The following is a 24,147-nucleotide window of genomic DNA, read 5'->3' on the forward strand; positions in this document are numbered from 1 at the left end:
TAAATATCCCTACTGTGCATTTTGATTGTAGAATCTCCATAGCACAGTAAGGATATTAATTTCTTATTGTTTTATAGTATCTATACATTGCATACTATTCCAATCCAGTTTGTTTCAGTACCTTTATCACGGTACTACAATTGTCCCTACTCTAGTTTAAAATTCCTAATTTTTCTTGTACTTGTATATTAGAGTTGTAATGATACAGTGTGTAGACATATCGATATATTTAGTTTCAGGTCAATCTGAAACTAAATATTAGTTATCATGTTTCTACTATTTGTTGCATCACCAAACACTTATGCTGTAATAACTTAAATTCATCTGTTCCTGATTTGTTTATATTGTAGCTGGACGTGACTTCTTATTACGAGATCTTCAGGCAAAAATTTTATTTAACAAGCAAATAACAGTAACTGCCAAATGGAGAGGAGTAAGTTGTGTGTCTGTAGTGCTGTGTTTCATGAAGTGTGCCCATCACATGACAAATAGAGTTATGTTGTGTGTATGTATATTGAATAGCTAACTGTCTAGAAGTTGTGTAGCGAAGTGTTGCATGTTTTAACTAGTGTCCGTTTGGTTCTACTTGGGGTACTTAGAGATAATGAGTTACTCTCTAGAACTCCTATCGATATAATTTCATGAAAATAACAACGAGAAAACATCCTGACCACCTGGTAGACTCCTGTAAGCGTTTGAACGTAAATCAAATGGCTGCAGGTTCGAGGCTACCCAGGTCCAGTCATGGATTTTTTCTCTTTTCTGCAACTTTTCAAACACACCTTATGTAGCTAAAGTCTCTGAGCAGGCTGTAGGACCAGGTGCCCTACAGACCTTAAAGTATTAATAAAAAAATAATGCCAAAACAGGTGTTTATTATCTAGAAATTTTTGCCTGGAGTCCCAGCCTCACAGTCCACTGGTGATAACTTTTTTTATCCAGGTGGCATGTACGTACTTGGTTACTGAATACAGTGTGACCTACTTCCCTAATAGGCTGTATGAATGTTGTAACAGCTAAAAAATGATAATGTGGGCATTGTAGGCTATCCAAAATTGTTATATGAAAATGAAGAGCAGACTCAAAACTTTGTCTGGAGAAGTTTTGTAAGGAAACATCATAATATCATACAGGTTTCAGTACTTTTTATCGATGTGCTATGGTCTTTACTCTAGTTGAAAGTTCCAAATTTTTGTTTGTTAACTTTTTTGTAAATAATTATTATGACTGGTGAACCCATGCATACCACATCTGAAATGGTGCCATACACCCCAGTTATATCAATTATCGTCTGAAAGTGAAGTATCCATTACACTTCTTTGTCGGCTATGTTCAACCCGTTACACAGCAGTACAAATCAAGAACTGTTTGAAAAACACCTCTGCTATCAGAATAGCCACTATGAAAAATACAGACGGTTTCTGTTACAAAGGGAAGCCATCATGTGCCATTGCCAAATCGACACTTTTTGCTGTCAGTAAAGATGAATGGGACACAAAAATGGACACTGGTAAGTCCATGAAGAAGGCATTGTACGTACTGTGGTATGCTAAAAGGCACCTTTCGGGCCAAAGCGACATTGAACAGTGAAAAAATCAAGCCCGTAGCCTTAGCCGTTATTGAGTTACGTTTGTCTGAAGGCATCAGTCAGTCAGTCAGTTACTCATCAGTTAGTAGAAAATTCTGTTAAATAGTTTTTTAAAAATTCCGTAGCAACTTGTTGAAAGCATTTCGGGTCGATCTGAAAACTTGTTTGGGCTTAGTTTTACCTAACCAATACTGCCTCATCATCGTCAGGGAAAAGAAATGTTCAAAAATTTGAATGATTGCCTATGACTATAGTATTTTATAAAATTGTCAATTAAAAAAATTAAGTAAGGATCTATGCAATAAAAGGTAATGAAACAAGAAATGAATGATAGTATTACAGCATAGCTCAGTGGTAAAGTCTCTACTTTGGCACTGAATAAAATAATTGTTATAGCTAATGTGCCAAAGTAGGGACTTTCCCACCGAGTTATGCTAGGTCTTGTTTTCTGTCTAGGTTGTAAAGAGTTGTGGTCTTCGTACTCTGTCGTGATTAAACCTACTGCAAACTAGTCTGGTGGCGTCCATCCTTTTGCATGGCACCACCAGACAAATTGCAAATGGGATTTCAATCACGAAGTTGCATAGCTAGTATACATCTTATAGTAGCGCCAGGACTGAAGCACTTCAAAAATCCAGTTCTTAAATAATTCTGTGGTGTCTATTATGCTGCTGTTGATACGGAAAATTAATGCCTCGATATGGTTTCATTGGATGAAAAAGAAGACAAGCAGCCTGATTGAAGATAAAAGAAAAGGTGCAGAGGTATATCCCACTGGTGAGTTTGCTATTGTGGCGTAAAATGGTGGCCATACACTAGGCTCTAGCCTTGCTACTGTGGTCAGTTAGGTAGTAAGGCAGTGAGACTAAAATTCAAGTTTTGGTGATTTTTTAAAAATTCTATATCTGGCCACCTTGTAAGCATTTTGTTATATTTTATGTTGTATTATATTATATGAACTAGTACTATTCCGTAAAGGTGATTTCCATCACATAAAATCTCTCTAGGATGATTTTCAGCAGCAGAATTTTGGGCGGCACGTAATATTTTCAGGGTAATCCCTACTTAAATGGTACTACCGTACCATTTGATACTGTAACCTATAACCCAACTCAAGTTTTTTACTCTAATTGAGATGAAGTGTGCGTACTTACAAATGCGGTACCTTAAAAATGTGATGCATGTTAATTATTGTGTAGAACATGTCTTTTGTGCAGGATATACTTGTTTTTAGTCAGAGTTGGGGGTAGCTAGTTACATTTGTAACTAAGTTACGTACATAATATATTACTGTTGAAGTAACTAGTAATCTATACAAAAACAGCCAAGCTGTGAAAAAAGGGTGCGGCCTCCAAAAAAGCCAGGGTGAAAAAAGATGTGAAATCAAAGGTGGTAGCCAAGAAATGGCTGTGATGGTAGTTAATGGTAAAAATTTTAATAACGACAATTCAGGTGAATTTGGTGCCGAATCCTAGAGAAGGCAACACAAATTCACCTGAATTGTCGTTATTAAAGTTTTTGCCATTAACCTACCATCACAGCCATTTCTTGGCCGCCACCTTTGATTTCACATCTTTTTTCACCCTGGCTTTTTTGGAGGCCACACCCTTTTTTCACAGTTTGGCTGTTTTGTATAGACATCACTTCTTTTTGTATTTGTATACTCCAAAACCAGCCTGTGGTCAGCTTTGTAGTTCTTTTATTTGTCTTTTTCTGCAGAAAGGAGAAGACATCAAGCCCTGAATTCTATGGATACTTTTTTATAATGATGCATTTTTTACAAAAATTAATACTGTATGAAAATTATCACATGTCCTCTCTCCTACAGGTAGACAACTTTGTAGCAGAAATCTCCACAAGGTAACTTGTTTGTAGCTGAAGTCTACAGGGTGACTTCTTTTGTTGCTGAACTCTCTACAGGGTGATTTGTTTGTAGCTGAACTCTATAGGCTGACTTATTTTTAACTGAACTCTCTAAAGGGTGATTTGTTTGTAATTGAACTCTCTGGTGATTTGTTTGTAGCTGAACTCTCTCCAGGGTGACTTATTTGTAACTGAACTCACTACAGGGTGACTTGTTTGTAGTTGAACTATATACAGGGTGACTTAGTTGTAACTGAACTCTTTCCAGGGTGACTTGTTTGTAGTTGAACTATATACAGGGTGACTTAGTTGTAACTGAACTCTTTCCAGGGTGACTTGTTTGTAGCTGAACTTTCTCCAGGGTGACTTATTTTTAATTGAACTCTCTACAGGGTGATTTGTTTGTAACTGAACTCTCCAGGGTGACTCGTTTGTAGCTGAACTTTCTCCAGGGTGACTCATTTGTAACTGAACTCACTATAGGGTGATTTGTTTGTAGTTGAACTCTCTCCAGGGTGACTTATTTGTAATTGAACTCTCTACAAGGTGACTCATTTGTAACTGAACTTACTACAGTGATTTGTTTGTAACTGAACTCACTACAGGGTGACTTGTTATAGTTTAACTCTCTCCAGGGTGACTTATTTGTAATTGATCTCTCTACAGGGTGATTTAATTGTAGTTGAACTCTCTTTTGGGTAACTTGTTGTTAGTTGAAATATCTACATGGTGACTAAATTGTAGCTGAACGTTCTAATAGAAAGATTTACTATGAAGCTGAATGTTCTATTAGGGTGACTGCACTATTAGACTATATCTCGATCACGCACTTGTTACACCTAGTTGACTTTTGTAGTGTAACTCAATGGTTTTTCATCTTCTGATTCCTTATAAACCACTGAAAGCTTCTTCTAAAACAATTATTCTACCTTTGTACCTATTTTCAGCTGATTCCGTTAACTAGTTTACCTGGTAGGTGTGACAAGTAATACTTTTTTATTAGCAAAATTCGATCGTGCACTTTTTACACATAGTTGGCATTTTTGTTATAATTCCATGACTGCTAATGTGATTTCTTTCAAACCACAAAAGGTTTGCACTATGATAGTTACTCCATATACGGAACGATTTTCAAGTAATTCTGTCAAGCGGTTTACCCTGGAGGAATGACAACAAATTGCCCTTGGGTTTTTGAAAAATCGCGCATAACTTCCTTGTTCTTTGTCTGATCCATACCAAAATTGGATTGTAAATGTGCACTACTGCCCTCCAAAGTTTACGCAAATTGACCAAAGATGCACGAGTTATTATAATTTTTGTAAAGTGTGCAAGACGAAGAAGAAAAGGATTAAGAAAAATATGAAGAAAATAAGACGAACTTTGAAGGCGCGTATCTCAGTGATGGATGGGAGGATTCACCTCAAATTTGGAATTGGAGGTGCCCTACTCCGAGGAAGTTTCCACAGCAAAAATGGTTAATTTCCGTCCTGCCATTATCAAGCTATGGATGCGTGAAAATGGCATTTTCTTGGTGTGCACTTGTCTGTCGCACGCCCGCACTAGCTGTACTTGGCCGCACGACATACTATCATGTGTCTTGATATAATTAGTTACATCTCTAGTAACTTGTAACTAGGAATAGCTGTCAGCAAAGTAACTAAGTTACAATAGTTGCATAGTAAATAGTAATCATGCTTTAAAAACCAGAACACTTTTCAATTCTTGTTCCTTGCACATGCTACAGCCACATTAAGTAGACACATTCTGTGTACTGTTCTTCATTGATTCAGTTTGAGTAACAGACAGAAGTATAGTTGAAACTGAGCTAAAATGGCCACAGAATTATTTTCAGAAAGTGCAGTTCTCTTCCGGAAGTTGCTAATGAATATTCTGGGTATAACAATCATAGAAGCACGTTACAAAAGTTAACAAACAAACATATGAGAGTAACCAGTAACACAACTTCTAGTTATTTTGTAACAAGGAAGTTACAAGGGATAAAAGTGACGAGTAACTAGTAACATTTTTGAAGTAACTACCTCAACTCTGTTTGTAGTTCACTAATACCAACCATACATTAGGTGGCTAAATTGACAAACAACTCTGAGTACCACTTTATTTTATAGATCATGCAAATTGTCATGCAACATTAAAATTACATCAATATGTAGTTACACTATTAGTTACATTCAATATCTTTATCCATATGCAATGGTTGTTATAAGCGGTTTAAGGAAAAACTGAAAAGAATGTATCATAAACCATGTACATACTGTATGTATTTGTGTAATTATGATAAATGATACAGATACATACATACTAGAGGTGTATCGATATGGGTTTTTTTGGCATGTACCGATATCCGATATCGATGCCACCAAAAGAAGCCAATAACCGATAGCCAATCCGATAATTACATTATAATTTTAAGCAAACAAAAGTGTACATTTACCACAACATGTAACGATTTTTTCACTGTTCGACGTTGCTTCTGCCCGACAGGTGTCTTTTGGCATACCGCAGTACGTACAGTGCATTATTCATGGACTTACCAGTGTCCTCCTTTGTGTCCCATTCATCTTTGCTGACAGTGGAAAGTGTCGATATGGCAGTAGCACATGATGACTTCCCTTCGTAACGGAAATCATCCGTATTTTTCATAGTAGCTATTTTGATAGCAGATGTGCTTTTCAAACAATTCTTGATTCAAAATGCTGCGTAACGCGTTGAATATAGCTGACAACAAAGCGTAATGGATACTTCACTTTCAGACGATAATTCAGGCACATGGCACCATTTCAGATGCGGTGAGTATGGGTTCACCAGTCATAATAATTATTTACAAATAAGTGTGATGGGGTGTAGTTTGTGCCCACATGCCCTGTTTTCACAGGCCCAATCAATTATTTTGTTCAATGGATGTACAGCAAAGTAATGGCAGATGCAGGATGGGGTATTTGGGGGCAAATGCCCCTCCCCTCACCTTGTGGAAGAGCCAGCCATGCTTCTGATTAAAATATATAGCTAATAAACTTTTATATCAGGCCAAGATCAGTTTATCAACTCATGAAAATATACACATTTCACCTGAAACCAAAGCGAACAAAAGTCAAACTAACTAAAATTGTCACCCAGCACCTTTGTCCATACTAAGCGCCTCTAAAAATAATATCATGTTGCTGTTCTAGGAAGCCAGCTTTTAAGACTTCACAACCATCTGAAAAGGCAAAAATGGCAAAAATCAACAGTGAGACACTACTAAGAGGTTTTTATTTGCTGCTTCAAAAATGCAGCACTAACCTAGAGAATTTGGCTCTCCCCAACCACCTACAACTTACCCTGTTTGTGCCCCTCCCCTTGCCAGCTCCTGGATCTGTCCCTGCAAAGTTACCAACTTTTTCACGATAAAAACTATATAGCCATGTTTACTGAGTGTTTTCGCATGTCCATTACCTACAGTGATGCAACAGACAGACCGCCAACCACTGTGACCCTACACCTTAATAATTTTCTCTTTGCTGTTACTGTATTTTCAACAGTTCTGTATACTGAAGAACAAAATTTTGAATGATTGCCCATGACTATGCCATAACCTTAAGCTAACCCAGCTCATATTTTTACTCTAATTTGGTGAAGCACTTACAGATACAGTACCTTTAAAATGCAGTGCATGTTATGCCTTGGTGTAGGACATGTGAAGGTCACTAATTTACTTGTTTTGTTTTCACCTACTTCACCTGCTGTATTTAACTGAAAGTATATCGTATCCACAATATGGCAAGTCTTGCTTGCTTTGCAGGTACCAGTGTTAGTGAACCATACATTTGGCAAAATGGACAGACAATTCTGAGTAGCACTTAATTTTACATATCATACAAATTACTACACAACAGTAAAATTGCATCATACGTATATAGTAGTGCATAAATGAATGGCAATTTTATGCTTCGAAGGTTTGAATGCAAAATTCGAAGGTTTGATTAATATTTTATGGTGCTATAGCTACTATTATGTAGGTGGCATACTTTTGAGTGTATTGTAACTTAATCCAGTTTTTGTTTCGGTTCCCTTTGGCAAATGGAATTTCTCACATTGATACTATTATTCGTCTGTTTAACAAGATATAACAGCTGGAGAAAACGCAAAACTGCTGCTAAAATACCTTACAGTAGTACACAACTCGAGAATTTTCTTCCTCTACAGCTTGTCACAACTGTACTTTGCGATTAGCAGTGGGCATGGCCACTTGTGGTGCGAGCTAATTAACTTGTCCAGCTGGAGAAAACACAGAACAAGATGTAGATGCTGCTAAAAGACTTTACAGTAGTACACAACTCAGTATTCTTCCTCTACAGTTTGTCCCAACTACACTTCACGATTAGTGGTGGGCGTGGCCACTCGTGGTGCGAGCTAATTAATTTCTCAGACACCTAGTACAACCACCTTCCATTACTTTCTAGTGTCTCAAGCGTAACTGTCCACGGCAAAATTATTCATGGCATGATGAGCTGTTGGATTCTTACAGTTTTTTTGCTTGCTAATATGACCAGGTTGTGCATGCGCAAAATTTGAACTTCGCTTTTGTCATTCGAATGATGCACCCTTCAAACTATCGAACAATGCAGTTCAACTGCATTATTAATTACATTCAAGATCTTTGTTTATGTTATCAAACAGTGTGGTAGTACCATGTAAGTAGGGATCCCAAAAATGATGCGAGCCACTTAAAATTCCACCTTCAAAAATCATCCTAGAGATATCTTACACACCTTTATAGAATAATATTTGACCATCTAACATCAAATACTGCATTAAAACAAGAAAACACTATTATTTATGTAGGTGGCCAGATATAGAATTTTTTTTTAAAAAATTGCCTGCCTGCCTGCCTGCCTGACCACAGTCGCAAGCCTAGAGGCCAAACGAAGCAGTCCACAGCCACCATTTTACACTACAGTAACAAACTCACCAGTGGGATGTGCCTTTTGGGGTTCCGATGAGTTAGTATTTTCGTTGTGCTAGCATTATGAATACAGCTAGGCCAATAATAACAGGGTGTGTCATCATAATAGATTGTTAAGAGATGTGGTCTCTGTGCTTGATAGTTATTAATCAACCAAGATCGCACTTAACTAATTAATAGGTGTGGCAATGAACCTATATCTACCAAGTGTAAGTGCTTAAATAAGTTTGTGATGTCTAATGCTGTTCAAGGAAAATGTTGATAGGGAAAGTTAATGCCTGAATTTGGTTACATTGCAACGACAAGAAAACGATGAGCCTGGTTGAAGATAAAAAGGGAAAACAAGGTGCAGAAGGAACTAATAGTGGCACACCCCCTGGCTGACTTGAAGTACTCTAATAGAACAATCACATATCTATACTATAACAAAAACCCAAACAAACTAGCATATTAATGTTATAATGAAGTAGGGATCAAAGCAATAAAAAGTAGTGAAACAAGAGATGAATGATGGTATTACAGCACAGCTTGTTGGGAAAATCCCTACTTTGGCATTGAATAAAATGATTGTTATAATATGTTAACTAGAGACAGGACAGCTAAAGGAGGATATGACTACAAGGGTGATGGGATTATGGGCCTCTTGTGGTGCTCGAAATGGATTAGGAAAGGAACCTGTGAGCCTGATTGGAATGCCTGGACAAGCTTGTGATGAAAGTCTTGTCTAACATGTAAGCATGTCCTGATAGTAATTTCAGGCTTGAATAGTTCCTGTAAACTACTGACAGTTTTGGAGACATTTTGGGGATAACCCAGCCACATAGGATGTGCTAGCCATGGCACATCAGTTTTATCCCCAAACTATATGAGAGCACCGTGCCCATTAGACCATTACTCACCAAAGCAAATGATGATATTTGCAGTTAACCCGGGCTAGAAAATATAAGAAAAGAAAACTATACCACACGAGAGGAATGAGAGATCATTTATCTGCTTATTTATCCCCAGTTACCAGGGGGTAAGTTGAGATTACCATGACTAGTATATAGAAACAATACAATATGGCAGCATGCATACAGGTGAATATTAGAAGTTGTCAATGCTGTTCAGAATGAACATCTGGAGAGTACCGGAGAGACTTGAGCCAATGCTTTTGGATGAATCTTGATGTACAGAAGACATGCAGAGCTTTTCCATCTGCCTGGAGTTTGGATTGTGGAGTCTTGGATACCTGCCATTGCTGCAGTTGTTGCTGCCCCTCTGCAGAAACTATGCCCCGTGAACTTCTGAGCGGGAAGTTTGGCAGCAGTGAGAGCTGCCCTAACCTCCTTCACAAATCTTGGCTTGGACAAAGGAGAGAACCATCTTCCCACTGGAACAGAGGGTCAGGCTTGTTTCCTCTTAGTGCCAGGTAGTGTAGGAGGGCTGACACTGGGCAAAGTTCATCGCCTGTCTTACTGATGACCACTGTTACCCCTTTCCTAGTTTGGTCTGTCTTTGACTGCTTGATTAGCAAGGAGATTGTAGTAGGTTGTGACTTGTGATCTGATTAAAGGTCTCCAAGAGACAGATGGGTATTTGGATCATAGTCATTATCTCGTGGTACTGTGAGCTCTCCTGACCTGCAGAAGGAGAAAAAGTTGGTAGTAGAGGCTGCCCAGAGCAAAGAGGACTTGTAGGATGTGCCCTCCTTTTCAATGAACCATTCTGCTTTCATCTTTCGTAGGATTGTAGGGGTAATTGGAAGACGAGCTCTTGGAGCTTTACCTCGTTTACCAGCCTCCACAGCTATGGCTCTGAGTATTTGCCTGAGCTGAGGCATCTGACCCACATTTGTGTATCTGAGGCAGCTGAGGCATCTGACCCACATAGATAGCAGCTGATATGACAATTATGAGAGCACCTAACCCTTGGTTGCAAATTGTAACAACCCCACTAGGCTCTCCAAGTCACCCTTGGACACAGTCCTTGCTAGGATAAGACTGGCCAGTTCCTTCTTCAGCTGAGATAGTTTATCTTCTGGAAGACGTAGTTGAGAGTTAACTGTGTCAACTTCAATTCCCAAGAATTTGAGGGTTTGAGAGGGTCCCCTAGTTTTGAGACCTCCATTGGTACCCCCAGCTTTTCCCAGGCTGTTGTTAAAGTATTTTTCTGGATTATGGCCTCTGAGTGGTTTTTGGCAACCAGGATAAAGTCATCCAGGTAGTGGAGTAAATTGGGAATCCCTTGGTTTAGAAGCATCCACTGGATTGCGTCAGCTACCGCTGAGAAGATTTTTGGGGCAGAGTGTAGGCTAAATGGTAAGGCCTGGTCTATGAAGATTGAATTCTCCCATTTCACACTTAGGAGATGGCAGTCTTGGGGATGCGCCTTAATCATTCTGTATGCCTCCTTGATGTCAGCCTTCACTAGAAATGCCCCTCTACCCACTTTAAGCACAAGTGCTGCTAGGTGGTCTACTGAGGAATACGATAGTGACGCTAGGGATGTAGAGATGCCATCATTGACACTGCCACCATCTGGTGATGAAAGGTCAACAATCAAACACCATTTCCCTGGTTTGTTTTTCTTTGGGATTATTCCAATCGGGCTAGTGTGTAAGTTGTGGGGGCAAATGGAGTTTGATCATACGACCCAGAGATAGTTCTCTCCACAGGTGTTCTGTGATGATATTAGGAACTAAGGATGGCCTATTGCCAGGGGAAGTACCCAGCTAGTGTTGTCTGTTGAAGCCAATACGGAAACCCTCCTGTATTCCTCTCAGAATGTACGTAACAAATGAGTGATCTGGGTGATCTGTAAGAAGGACTGCCCACTCAGACTGGTTCAGCGGGAATTGGGCATTGTAGTCCAGTATGAATTCTGGAGTGTTAGCTGTGGCAAGTGGTCTGTACGAGTCCAGTGCCAGCAGGTCTTTCATGTACTCGTATGAGTTGCCCCTCAACATCCACTGGAATGAAGATCCAGGTCTACAAAGAAACAAGTACCCACAATTAGATCACACCCAAGAGGGTGGAAAGTGGGTCTCACCTGGCCTCCTCCTATTAGAAGTTTTCAGATGAATATTATTGGGAGCATCTAACTTTAACCTAAGGCATGATATGTATGCGTAGAGTAGGACCTAATGTATAGGTGTGTGAATCATGTAGATCTTTTATTTTTATCCAACAGGAGGATACCAGGTGACTTCTAGGCTGGGCAACTCACGTTATATGGCAGTATTGACTTCTTGTGATTCAACCACTGCTCAGACCACTGGTTTAGCAGCCCACCTCCACCTTATCTTACAATTGTCCCAAGAACTAGGCCTCCAGTGGATGAAGTATGACATTGACTATCGCCAGTGGATGGCAGCACGCAACTTGCGACAGTGGGGAGAACTGAACTTCACCATATATGGGCATTGCCAGTCTGCTCAACAGCGTTTCTCAGGTACGTCATCTCACTCAAGACCGACTCAAGTTCTGGTTAACAGGAAATCATCCAACCCAAACTCCAAAGAGGCATGTTTCCAATGGAATTTCCGAGGACGATGTGACGAGCAAGTTGCCCATACTTACATTCATGCTGGCTTTGTGGAGGGCCTCACTCGGCATTGTCCTGCTCCACAGTTCCAAAACGCTCAAAGTAGCGGAGTACTCCATGAACAGTGACTGTGGTTCCTATAGTCTTGATTATTAACACAGTCCCCCGGTAGATGGTTGAAGTGTGTATCCCTCAGGCTGTCAGTAGTCATCCAGTAGTTGAGCCAAATCCACATATTCCCATTTCCGTATCCGCTCAACAAGTTTTGTTGGGATGGGTGGTAGACCCTCATTGATTACTGTAGAGCTGCCGCTAGTCGAAGTGTGAGGTGGTTCATCTTCGACTAGAGACCCTAGCGGGGGTAGGGATGGCCCAGAGGACAGGAGTGGGTCCACTGGTAAGTGGAACCCAATACCTCCTCCTTGCGTACCTGTGGGATAAGGCAAGACAATCTGCTTATTTATCCTTGTGGGATATGCGAGCCTGGGCGGCTGTAGCTAATTTGCCAGGCGACGGGGAGCCTTGATGCGCATTCCTGCATTTGCTGCCGGGACTGCACGTCTACCTGCTTGGCTGAGACTACGCGTCTACCAGCCTTACAGAGACTCTGGCGTCTACCAGCTTGTGCGACGACGATGGCATCAAGGTCTTTGGAGGTGGGATTTAACGTCTACCACTTCCAAGCACGATACGCACTAGAGTAGCACGTGACGTATTGTCACTTTGAAAATGCTGGCTATTTTTGGGTGCCCAGCCGCCCATTCTCATTGTCACCTATAAAGATGCATGCAAATATGGTTTCTGGAATGACTTACTGGAAGTGGATGGTGTGGAAGCCGGTGAGGATACCGGAAGAGCGCCGGAAGTAGCGACAGGGTCTGTTGCTGTCAGCAGGTTGCTGCTCGGAATACAGCGAGACTGGATCAAGTCCGCCACCGCGGTAGCTAACCGTTGCCCAGTAGAGGTCGACAGCGTTTGCAATGATGGAGATGAAACTGCGACTGGAGGCATTCTGGAGGTTGGAGCAGTGGCTTCTGGTGACGAGGAAGTGGGAACAGGAACCGAAGGAACGGAGTTGGAGGCTTCTTCGCTATCCATCTTTCCTGGTATCACCGAGCTTGAATTGAACAACAACTCCTGAATCGTGTTTACTCGAATGAGCTTGCACACCTTGGGATTGCTTTGAAGTGAGCGTGTAAATGATAGGAATGCTACCAAGGGGGGTAGTCAGACAGGTTTAGAGCCTGAGCAAACATTTTGTACCTGCCCTGCTAGTTAACCCTGTTTAACCTGCTGTTAAACTTGCACCAATGTACCACTGAGCTATACTGTAATACCATCATTCATCTCTTGTTTCACCTTTTTTTATTGTTTGGATCCCTACTTCATTTTTAAATTAATAATTTTTAATATGCTAGTAAAATCAGGGCTTAGTCTACATATGTTTAAGACATAGGATCGTTTCCATCATAACTGGCAAAAAGTGGCGATAAACTTCTGGAATAAAATTTGAGCAGAGATTATATTGCAAGAAGACAGTGAAGGATGGAGGGTTGTGTTGAAAGATATTTAGAGATTTAGTACTGTAATAACTGTATAAGGCAAGGCTTAACAAGCCACACAAAAAAAATATTAAAAGAATGTACCATAAGCCTTTAATTAATTGCCTATATGCATATGTACTTGTGTGGTTATGTGTACATACACACAGTACTAATATGTACACATCAAGTATGTGATATTGTAGATGTCATTATTGTTGTATTTGACAATGTTCATTTCCTGAGCTTGTATTTTACAATGTTGATAGGCTATCAATCTGGGGATAACTTATACAGTATCTCTCACCTGTAACATATACAGAATACAACAAAACAAGACAATACGTGCACCACTGTCAGTGGAGTTTTTGCTACCTCAAGATGTGATTACTGATAACATTACGTGTGAAGTTGTTGTCTTATTGGATAATCTTTGGAGTATCAGCAAAGTTTTCAGTAAGAAATTAATGTACATGTAATTAAGTGATGTGTTATTTCTTTTCAACAATACAAGAACCCGTGTGATAAATATACCACTTTAGCATGGGAGTTCAAAGGCACCACTCAGGGTTTAGCTCACATATTGCCTGGGAAAGCGGTTTGCTCTTGGCTTTGATGCCCAACCAGTTCAAAGAAATGGTATGCCCTTGGGACCAGGGGTAGTCCATAAGTCTGAAAAGTCCATATCTGAAACTGTATATAAATATCCTTAAATAGCATAAAGCAAAAATTTTACAATATCAGTATTTCAACTACCCTAATAGAACAGTCACTACAGTAATTTCTGTAATTCAGTTAACTGAGAATCCGGATAACTAAGGTTCCACTGTAGTGAAGTTAGTAGGCTTAATTTAGTAATTTTTATCTGGGATCACGCTTGTCTAAAGGCATCAGTTTGTAAGTCAGTTAATCAGTAGAAAATTCTGTTCAATAACATTTTTTTAAAGTCCAAGTAGCAAAACTTGCTTTTTTGTTCTTGGACTAACACAAATATGCTATAAGTTTGTAAATTGGGCTATATCATGATATCGCCCTAACCATAGTCTTGTGATCAGGCAGTATGTGAAATATAAACCTGTGATTTCCTTTGATCTGAGGTGTCAAAGTGGTATAAACACTTTATGTGGGTATCATCCTCTGAAAGTTCTATAATATTGCTTGTATGCATGTTTTTGTCTGTCTGTGTATTTGTGTGTATGTTTGGAGACTCCTCTTAGTGTGCTCATACATATAGCAGGAATATCACAGTTGTAAGAGGTTTACAGTTGGTACACATGTACCGGATCCTATTTTTGTTTACTCTTATGCCTGTGTTGATTATACTGTCATATGATAGCGTTTGCATGGTAGGGCTTTTGTAGGAAAGGAGTCATAGGTACTTCTGTCAAGGCCTTCTACTTGCTTTTATTATGTGATCAAACTTTGCTTATATGCCGCCATGGTTTAGAATATAGTTGTAGTGGCTTTATCCCTAATTCAGTGTATGAACTTAAGAGATACACTTATATCTTATTCATCCTAGCTTAAAAACTGGCTGTACAGGTGATTATGAATACCACAAGTAAAAGTACTACTGGAAATCTGCGTTTTACTACTGTAGTATACATAGATGACTGAGACAAGTAGGCTGGCACAGAAACTACTAACCTCCGAGTTCATTTTGGGCATACAGTACCTTTGTAGTCACCACAAACCAAAAACACATAACATCATACAGTACAATAGTACTGTACAATAGGGATCACAAAGGTGTAGGCATGGCCCACGAAAAAAGCATCACCCAAAAACCAGCCTCAGTTTTTCCTGACGATGGTGAGACAGTATTGGTTAGGTAAAACTAAACTCAAACAAGCTTTCAGATTGACCCAAAATGCTTTCAACAAGTTGCTATGGAATTTTTTTTTAAATGTTAAACAGAATTTTCTACTGACTGATGATACCTTCAGACAAACGTAACTCAATAACAGCTAAGGATACGGGCTTGATTTTTTCACTGTTCGACATCGCAGCATACCGCAGTATGTGTAATGCATTCTTCATGGACTTACCAGTGTCCTCCTTTGTGTCCCATTCATCTTGGCTGACAGCAAAAGGCATCAATTTGGCAATAGTATGTGATGGCTTCCCTTCATAACAGAAATTATCCATATTTTTCATAGTGGCTACTTTGGTTGCAAAGGTGCTTTTTGAACAGTTCTTGATTCGTAATGGTATGTAACAGGTTGAACGTAGCTGAAAACAAAGCGTAATGGATATTTCACTTTTCAGACGATAATTGGTAGCTGGGGCTCAGGGTGCCGTTTCTTTCCTTTGATGCGGTATGCATGGGTTCACCAGTCATAATAATTTTTAAAAGTTAACAAACAAGTACACAAAAAATTGGAATTTTCAACTAGAGTAGGGACCATAGCACTTCAATAAAAAGTACTGAAACAAGTTGGAGTAGTCCATGATATTAATCACAGTAAAACATTAAGAACACAGGATATAACACTTCTTATTGTTTAATATCATGCACTACTCCAACTTGTTTCAGTACTTTTTATTGATGTGCTATGGTCCCTACTCTAGTTGAAAATTCCTTTTTTTGTGTACTTGTGTCAATACCATCATGTCTAGCCTCCCTCCTAGCCCAATATAAACTCAGCTACACTTTGAAAGGACACTATTTCCGGACAAATTCAATTATGGTCTGATACCTGCTGTAATTGACCAGGAATTGTCTGGTGTCTAGACGTTGTTTTCACACACTGTTGCAGTACATTAGATAAGAAAACGGTAAAGCATAATTTATTTAATTATGTCAGTGGCAAAATTTCTTATACCACTATGCAGTAGTTCACTGTGGTATAAATAATATCTATACAAAAGCAGCCAAGCTGTAAAAAGGGGTGTGGCCTCAAAAAAAGCCAGGGTGAAAAATGTGAAATCAAAGGTGGCGGCCAAGAAATGGCTATGATTATAGATTAATGGAAAAAATTTAATTCAGGTGAATTTGTGTTGCCTTCTCCTAGGATTCAGCACAAAATTCACCTGAATTATCGTTATTAAAATTTTACCATTAACCTACCATCACAGCCATTTCTTGGCTGCCACCTTGGATTTCACATCTTTTTCACCCTACCTTTTTTAGAGGCCGCACCCTTTTTTGACAGTTTGGCTGTTTTTGTATAGATATCACTTCTTTTTGTATTTGTATACTCCAAAGCCAGCCTGTGGCCAGCTTTGTAGTTCTTTTACTTGTCTTTTTCTGCAGAAAGGAGAAGACATCAAGGCCTGAATTCTATAGATACTTTTTTATAATGATGCATTTTTTACACTGTACGAAGATTATCGCATGTCCTCTCTCCTACAGGTAGACTACTTTGTAGCAGAAATCTCCACAGGGTAACTTGTTTTTAGTTGAAATCTACAGGGTGACTTGTTTGTTGCTAAACTCTCTACAGGGTGACTTGTTTGTTGCTAAACTCTCTACAGGGTGATTTGTTTGTAGCTGAACTCTCTATAGGGTGACTTGTTTGTTGCTAAACTCTCTACAGGGTGATTTGTTTGTAACTGAATTCTCTATAGGGTGACGAAATTTGAAGGTGCGTATCTCAGTAATGGATGGGCGGAATCACCTCAAATTTGGAATGGGAGGTGCCCTACCCTGAAGGTTTCCACAGCAAAAATGATTAATTTCTATCCTGCCATTATCGAGCTACGGATACGTGAAAATGGTGTTTTCTTGGTTCCTGTAAAATACATACTTGTCTGTCGTGCGCCCACACTAGCTGTACTTGGCCGCACGACACACTATCATGTGTCTTGATCTAATCCAAAACAGCCAAGCTGTAAAAAAATGTGTGTGGCCCCTTAAAGGCTGTGATGAAAAAAGATGTGAAATCTGAGGTGGTGGCCAAGAAATGGTTGTGATGGTAGGATAATGGTAAAAATTTTAATAACAGCAATTCAGGTGAATTTGGTGCCGCTTGTGGGGGGCCGCACTCTTTTTTTACAGCTTGGCTGTTTTGGATTAGATATCACTTCTTTATTGTATTTGTACATCCCAAAGCCGGCCAATGGCCGACTTCAAGGCCTTTTTTACATATCTTTTTTTTCTTTACCACAGGAAGAAGAAAAGTAGTTAGGGTACCAAGACCTTTTTTGTGCACTTTTGGATAAAAGCATGAAACTTGCCACATAGTTTGTAGGTATCATAAAGGTTGTTTTTTGATAGGGAGCCACCTCAGATTTGACCTTTGGTGACTTTTACACCCAATTTAATGCTTAAAAATGGTCAGTTTTTCATCTGTCCCACCTATAAATGGTTAAAAATTCACAAACTTAGTGTTCTTGCTCTGAAGAGCACATTGACATTTACAGAAAGTCCATAGCGTTTACTATTCCAAAGTTATAGCCATTTATAAGAGCAAAAAGTAGTCTTATTTTCTCCCACCCACACACATCATGCAATATGGTACTTATACATAGTGCAGATTGTATTTCCAACATAATAATTAGATGCTAAGTTAGATATATGATATAATTTACAATTGTAAGTGGCCACCTGTGTTAAGAGACCACGTCTCTATAAAGACATAGAACGTACATTGTACAATAAAATGCACTACATACTTGTCTACATAAGATAGAACACTTGGCTAAAATGGTACTGATGCCTATGGAATATAAAATAGCCAGTAGCTACACTTAAGCATGCAGTATGTGTTTAGTTGTCACCCTGTAACAATGCCCCATTCTATATGTATCCTTAAGCTGTATATACATTATATCAAGCATTGTGTTGATGTGTCATGATTGGTAGTACAGGGAACTAGCATTAAGCAGTGCTTACTAACCTGGTGATCAATATGTGCAAGTAGTATGACACTGTTTGGCTAGTGGTATTAATTTTTATGCTGCTATTGTAAATAAAGTGCCAATCCTTTTACTATCTTATTGCAACCCTATTGACATCACACAGTAAAATACAAATAAGAATTAAGAGAACTACTAGGTTACTACTTTCCAGACAATATTTTAAAATGCACAACATAATAAATAAGTCACGCTACTTCAATTTTGGACAAATGTTATGATTTTAAAACCTGCACCATGACCAGTACCTGTATATCATATGTACGTATGAGCAATAAATCAATTTTACTTAGTTAAGTTGCTTGACGTGTAGAATTTTCCTATTATCTACTGGGTTATAACTTAGTTATCACCCACATCTTGCTCAAAAAGATGTGTGGGGATGTTGGATTGTCAAGCAATATCAAACAGACAAAAAGTCTTATATCATTGGGACAGCAAACAGTGTCAGATTACAGATGTATTCTGGATTAGATGTAGGTGTTGAATCAGAGAGGTTTCACAGCTTTATTGTTATTGTTATTAGAGCTTTACAGTGACCAGCACTGAAAGTCTGACAGCAACATGTGCTGCAGCCTTAGGATTACCTAACCTAACAAACTGGAACTAGAGACTTAAAGATTACTTAACCTACAGTAGCTACAATAAGGTGAAACAGAAATTGGGACAAAGAAAGGAGAAAAAATCCCTCCTACCCCATGATTTGAACTTTAATAAATTTAATAAGAGCAATACTTATATAGTATGATATGCACTAGTATACTGAGTTGCTATTCAAATATGTGGAAAATCACCCATATGGGTGCATGTGAAATAATTAGAATTTTAATGTTTAGTGAGTTGCTAATAAAAGCAGGGCACAGTTTTGAAAATATTTCAAGATTTTTTTGTAATTTAAGGTATTGAGAATGGCTTAAAACCATCAACAAGTAGATTAGCACTATAAGGTTTGCCATTAAATATTCTAGGTGTCGAATACGCCCATGTCGGTAATTTTCCAAAATTCGGTCACATTTATATTCTTCAGTGATAGATACTAAACATTAGTGACACTATATATTTGCAAGTTCATATCAAGACACACGGTAGTGTGTCGTGCGGCCCAAGAAGCCGGCGCGCACACCCGTGAGTATATTGACAGGAAGAACGAAAACGTCATTTTCACACCTTTGTATCTCAGTGATCACTTATCCGATTGGAACCAAATATGCTACACAGTTGCCCACCAGCCAGGGGAGTCTACATTCCAAATTTGAAGGAAATCGCTCCTGCCATTTCCGAGATACGAGCTGCCAAAGTTTTGTTTTTTTTTCTTCGTTTTTTTTCTTCTTCGTCTTTTCGCACACTTGCAAAAATTGCTATAACAAGCAAACGCGTACTCCGATCGCCATGAAATTTGGCTCACAGAAAGGGAGTCCAACGGCGAATGCTAGCATCAAATTTGGTACAAATTCGATGAATGGTTCAGGAGTTATGACCGATTATTCGCGTAAAACAAGATCGATTTGTTCACGCCTACAGGGTAAACCGCTTCATGGAATGAGTTGAAAATTGCTATGTAGATGGAGTAACCATCGTAGGAGTGCCTTTTGGTGGTTTGAAAGGAATCGAGATAAAGACCATGGAGATATGACACAAAACCCAACCTGTGTCACAATTACGCGATCGATTTTTACGAATAAAAAAGTATTAGTTTTCACGCCTACTAGGCAAACCACTTAGAGCAATGAGCTGAAAATCGGTGTATAGCTGGAATAATCTTCATAGAAAGTCCTTGTAGTAGTACAGAAGAATCGTACTATGCTCATGCATATGAGTCTTACAATTATAAAATATAATAATAAAAAACCACTGAGTTATGATTCTAAAGCCAACTCCGTGTAGCAAATGCGAGATCGAGATACTCTAATAGAACAGTCACCCTAATAGAGCATTCGGCTAATTTATTTACTCCATTATAGAATTTTATTACATCACAAGTTATTCTGTAGGGAGTTCAGCTGCAAACAGTTAATCTTATAGACAGTTCAGCAAGAAGCAAGTCACCATTTGGAGAGTTAAGCAAATATATCACTATAGAGATTCAGAACATTACAAGTCACACTGAAGAAAGTTCAGCTATGAACAAGTCATGCACCCTGTAGAGAATTCAGCTACAATTAAGTCACTCTCTAGAGAATTCAGCTACACAGAATTCAGCTACACACAAGTCACTGTGGAGAGAGTTCAGCTACAAACAAATTACCCTGTAGAGAGATCAGCTACAAATAAAACACTTTGCAGAGTGTTCAGCTACAACAAATCAACCTTTAGAGCGATCAGCAATGAACAAATCAACACAAATCTACCTGTAGAGAGATAAGCTAGAAACAAATCACCCTGTAGAGAGTTCAGCTACAAAAAATCACCCTGTAGAGACATCAACTAGAAACTAGACACAATGTAAGGAGTTCAGCTACAAGCAATCACTCTATAGAGAGTTCAGCTAAAACAAATCAACCTGTAGGGAGATTATCTAGAAACAAATCAACCTGCAGAGAGATCAGCTACAAACAAATCAGCTTGTAGAGAGATCAGTTACACACAAATCAACCTGTAGAGAGATAAGCTAGAAACAAATCACCCTGTAGAGAGTTCAGCTAAAACAAATCAATCTGCAGAGAAATCAGCTACAAACAAATCACCTTATAGATACTTCAGCTACAAACAAATTACCTTGTAGAGAGATCGACTACAAACAAATAACTTGCAGAGAGATCAGCTACACACAAATCAACTTGTATAGAGATCAGCTACAAACAAATCACCCTGTAGAGAGATCAGCTACAAACTAGACACAATGTAAGGAGTTCAGCTACAAGCAAATTACCCTGTAGAGAGTTCATCTACAAACAAATCAACCTGTAGAGCAATCTGCTAGAAACAAATCACCCTGAAGAGAGGTCAGCTACAAACAAAACACTTTGCAGAGAGTTCAGCTACAAACAAATCAACTTTTAGAGTGATCAGCAACAAACAAATCAACCTGTAGAGAGATCAGCTACAAACAAATCAGCTTGTAGAGAGACTAGTTACACACAAATCAACCTGTAGAGAGATAAGCTAGAAACAAATCACCCTGTAGAGAGTTCAGTTACAAGCAAAACACCCTGTAGAGAGTTCAGCAACAAAGAAACCACCATGTAGAGAGTTCAGCTGCAAACAAATCACCTTATAGAGAGTTCAGCTACAAATAAATTACCCTGTAGAGAGATCGGCTACAAACAAATCAACCTGTAGAGAGATCAGCTAGAAACTAGACACAGTGTAAGGAGTTCAGCTACAAGTCAACCTGCAGAGAGATCAGCTACAAACAAATCACCTTATAGACAGTTCAGCTACAAACAAATTATCCTGTAGAGAGATCGGCTACAAATTAATCAACCTGCAGAGAGATCAGCTACACTCAAATCAACTTGTAGAGAGATTAGCTACAACCAAATCACCCTGTAGAGAGATCAGCTAGAAACTAGACACAATGTAAGCAGTTCAGCTACAATCAAATCACCCTTTAGTGAGTTCAGCTACAAACAAATCAACCTGCAGTGAGATCACCTACAAAAAAGCACCTTGTACAGAGTTCAGCTACAAACAAATTACCCTGTAGAGAGATCGGCTACAAACAAATCAACCTGTAGAAAGATCAGCTACACACAAATCAACTTGTAGAGAGATCAGCTACAAACAAATCACCCTGTAGAGAGATCAGCTAGAAACTAGACACAATGTAAGGAGTTCAGCTACAAGTAAATCACCCTGTAGAGAGTTCAGCTAAAACAAATCAACCTGCAGAGAGATCAGCTACAAACAAATCACCTTATAGACAGTTCAGCTACAAACAAATTACATTGTAGAGAGATCGGCTACAAATTAATCAACCTGCAGAGAGATCAGCTACACACAAATCAACTTGTAGAAAGATCAGCTACAAACAAATTACCCTGTAGAGAGATCAGCTAGAAACTAGACACAATGCAAGGAGTTCAGCTACAAGCAAATCACCCTTTAGTGAGTTCAGCTACAAACAAATCAACCTGCAGTGAGATCACCCACAAAAACACACCTTGTACAGAGTTCAGTTACAAACAAATTACCCTGTAGAGAGATCAGGTAAAAGAATTCACCTTGTAGAGAGTTCAGCAACAAAGAAACCACCATGTAGAGAGTTCAGCTGCAAACAAATCGCCCAGTAGAAAGATCAGCTAGAAGAAGTCACCTTGTAAAGAGTTCAGCTACAAAGAAACCATCATGTACAGAGTTCAGCTACAAAGAAACCACCATGTAGAGTGTTTAGCTGCAAAAAATCACCTGTAGAGAGTTCAGCTAGAAACAAATCACCCTATAGAGAGATCAGCTAGAAGAGGTCACCTTGTAGAGAGTTAAGCTACAAAGAAACCATCACATAAAGAGTTCAGCTGCAAATAAATCACTTGTAGAGATTTCAGCTACAAATAAATCCCCCTGTAGAGGGATCAGCTAGAAGAAGTCACCTTGTAGAGAGTTCAGCTACAAAGAAACCATCATGTAGAGAGTTCAGTTGCAAACAAATCACCCTGTAGAGAGATCAGCTAGAAGAAGTTAACTTGTAGATAGTTCAGCTACAAACAATTCACCCTGTAGAAAGATCAGCTAGAAGAAGTCACCTTGTAGAGTGTTCAGTTACAAAGAAACCATCATGTAGAGAGTTCAGCTGCAAACAAATCACTCTGTAGAGAGTTCAGCTACAAAGAAACCGCCATGTAGAGAGTTCAGCCTCAAACAAACCACCTTGTAGAGAATTCAACTGCAACAAATCACCCTGTAAAGAAGAAGTTACCTTGTAGGGAGTTCAGCTACAAAGAAACCACCATGTAGAGAGTTTAGCAGCAAACAAATCACCTGTAGAGAGTTCAGCTAGAAACAAATCACCCCATAGAGAAATCAGCTGGACGAAGTCACCTTGTAGAGAATTCTGCTACAAAGAAACCATCATTTAGAGAGTTCAGCTGCAAACAAATCACCCTGTAGAGAGTTCAGCTACATAAAAATCACCCTGTAGAGAGTTCAGCTAGACGAAGTCACCTTGTAGAGAGTTCAGCTACAAAGAAACCATCATGTAGAGAGTTCAGCTACAAAGAAACCACCATGTAGAGAGTTTAGCTGCAAACAAATCACCCTGTAGATAGACCAGCTAGAAGAGGTCACCTTGTAGAGAGTTCAGCTACAAAGAAACCATCCTGTATATAGTTCAGCTACATTTCAAGTCACCCAGTAGAGAGATCAGCTGCAAAAAAATATCCTGTGGGGAATAATGGGCATGTAATAAATATATGTATATAATTTGTATAATTACTAATAAAATCAAAAATAATTGAAGTATTACAAATCTTCTTTAAGTTCTTTTCTTCTTCCTGTGGTAAAGAAAAAAACACATGGGTTAAAAAAGCCCCAAAGCCAGCCATAGGCCAGCTTTGCAGTATACAAATACAAAAAGAAGTGATATCTAATCAAAAACAGCCAAGCTGTAAAAAAAGGTGCGGCCCCCAAAAAGTTCATGGTGAAAAAAGATGTGAAAGGTCTTGGCACCAAATTCACCTGAATTGTCGTTGTTAAAATGTAACCATTAACCTACCATCACAGCCATTTCTTGGCCGCCACCTTGGATTTCACATCTTTTTTCACCATGGCCTTTTTGGGGGCCGCACCTTTTTTTACAGCTTGGCTGTTTTTGATTAGATAAAATCTACAGCAGAAATTTCTGCAATTGCAAGCTACAAAACACAAACAAT

The 24,147-nt window shown here is 39.0% G+C and overlaps 2 protein-coding genes across 2 annotated transcripts in view; both read left to right on the forward strand.

Annotated features, from left to right (window-relative positions):
- Positions 1–24,147, forward strand: part of LOC136264644 (uncharacterized) — a 70,762-nt gene that overhangs the window by 42,261 nt on the left and 4,354 nt on the right. Inside the window, exons 7-8 of the mRNA XM_066059422.1 lie at positions 351–433; positions 13,750–13,936. Of these exons, the coding sequence (XP_065915494.1) occupies positions 351–433; positions 13,750–13,936 (270 nt within the window). The remainder of the gene's footprint in view (positions 1–350; positions 434–13,749; positions 13,937–24,147) is intronic.
- Positions 16,997–24,147, forward strand: part of LOC136264605 (uncharacterized) — a 105,787-nt gene continuing 98,636 nt past the window's right edge. The window contains exon 1 of the mRNA XM_066059413.1: positions 16,997–17,007. The gene's annotated coding sequence lies outside the window, so the exon portion shown is untranslated. The remainder of the gene's footprint in view (positions 17,008–24,147) is intronic.

The sequence above is a fragment of the Dysidea avara genome, chromosome 1 (assembly GCF_963678975.1).
Source record: "Dysidea avara chromosome 1, odDysAvar1.4, whole genome shotgun sequence".
In the NCBI taxonomy this organism is placed as follows: Eukaryota; Metazoa; Porifera; class Demospongiae; order Dictyoceratida; family Dysideidae; genus Dysidea; species Dysidea avara.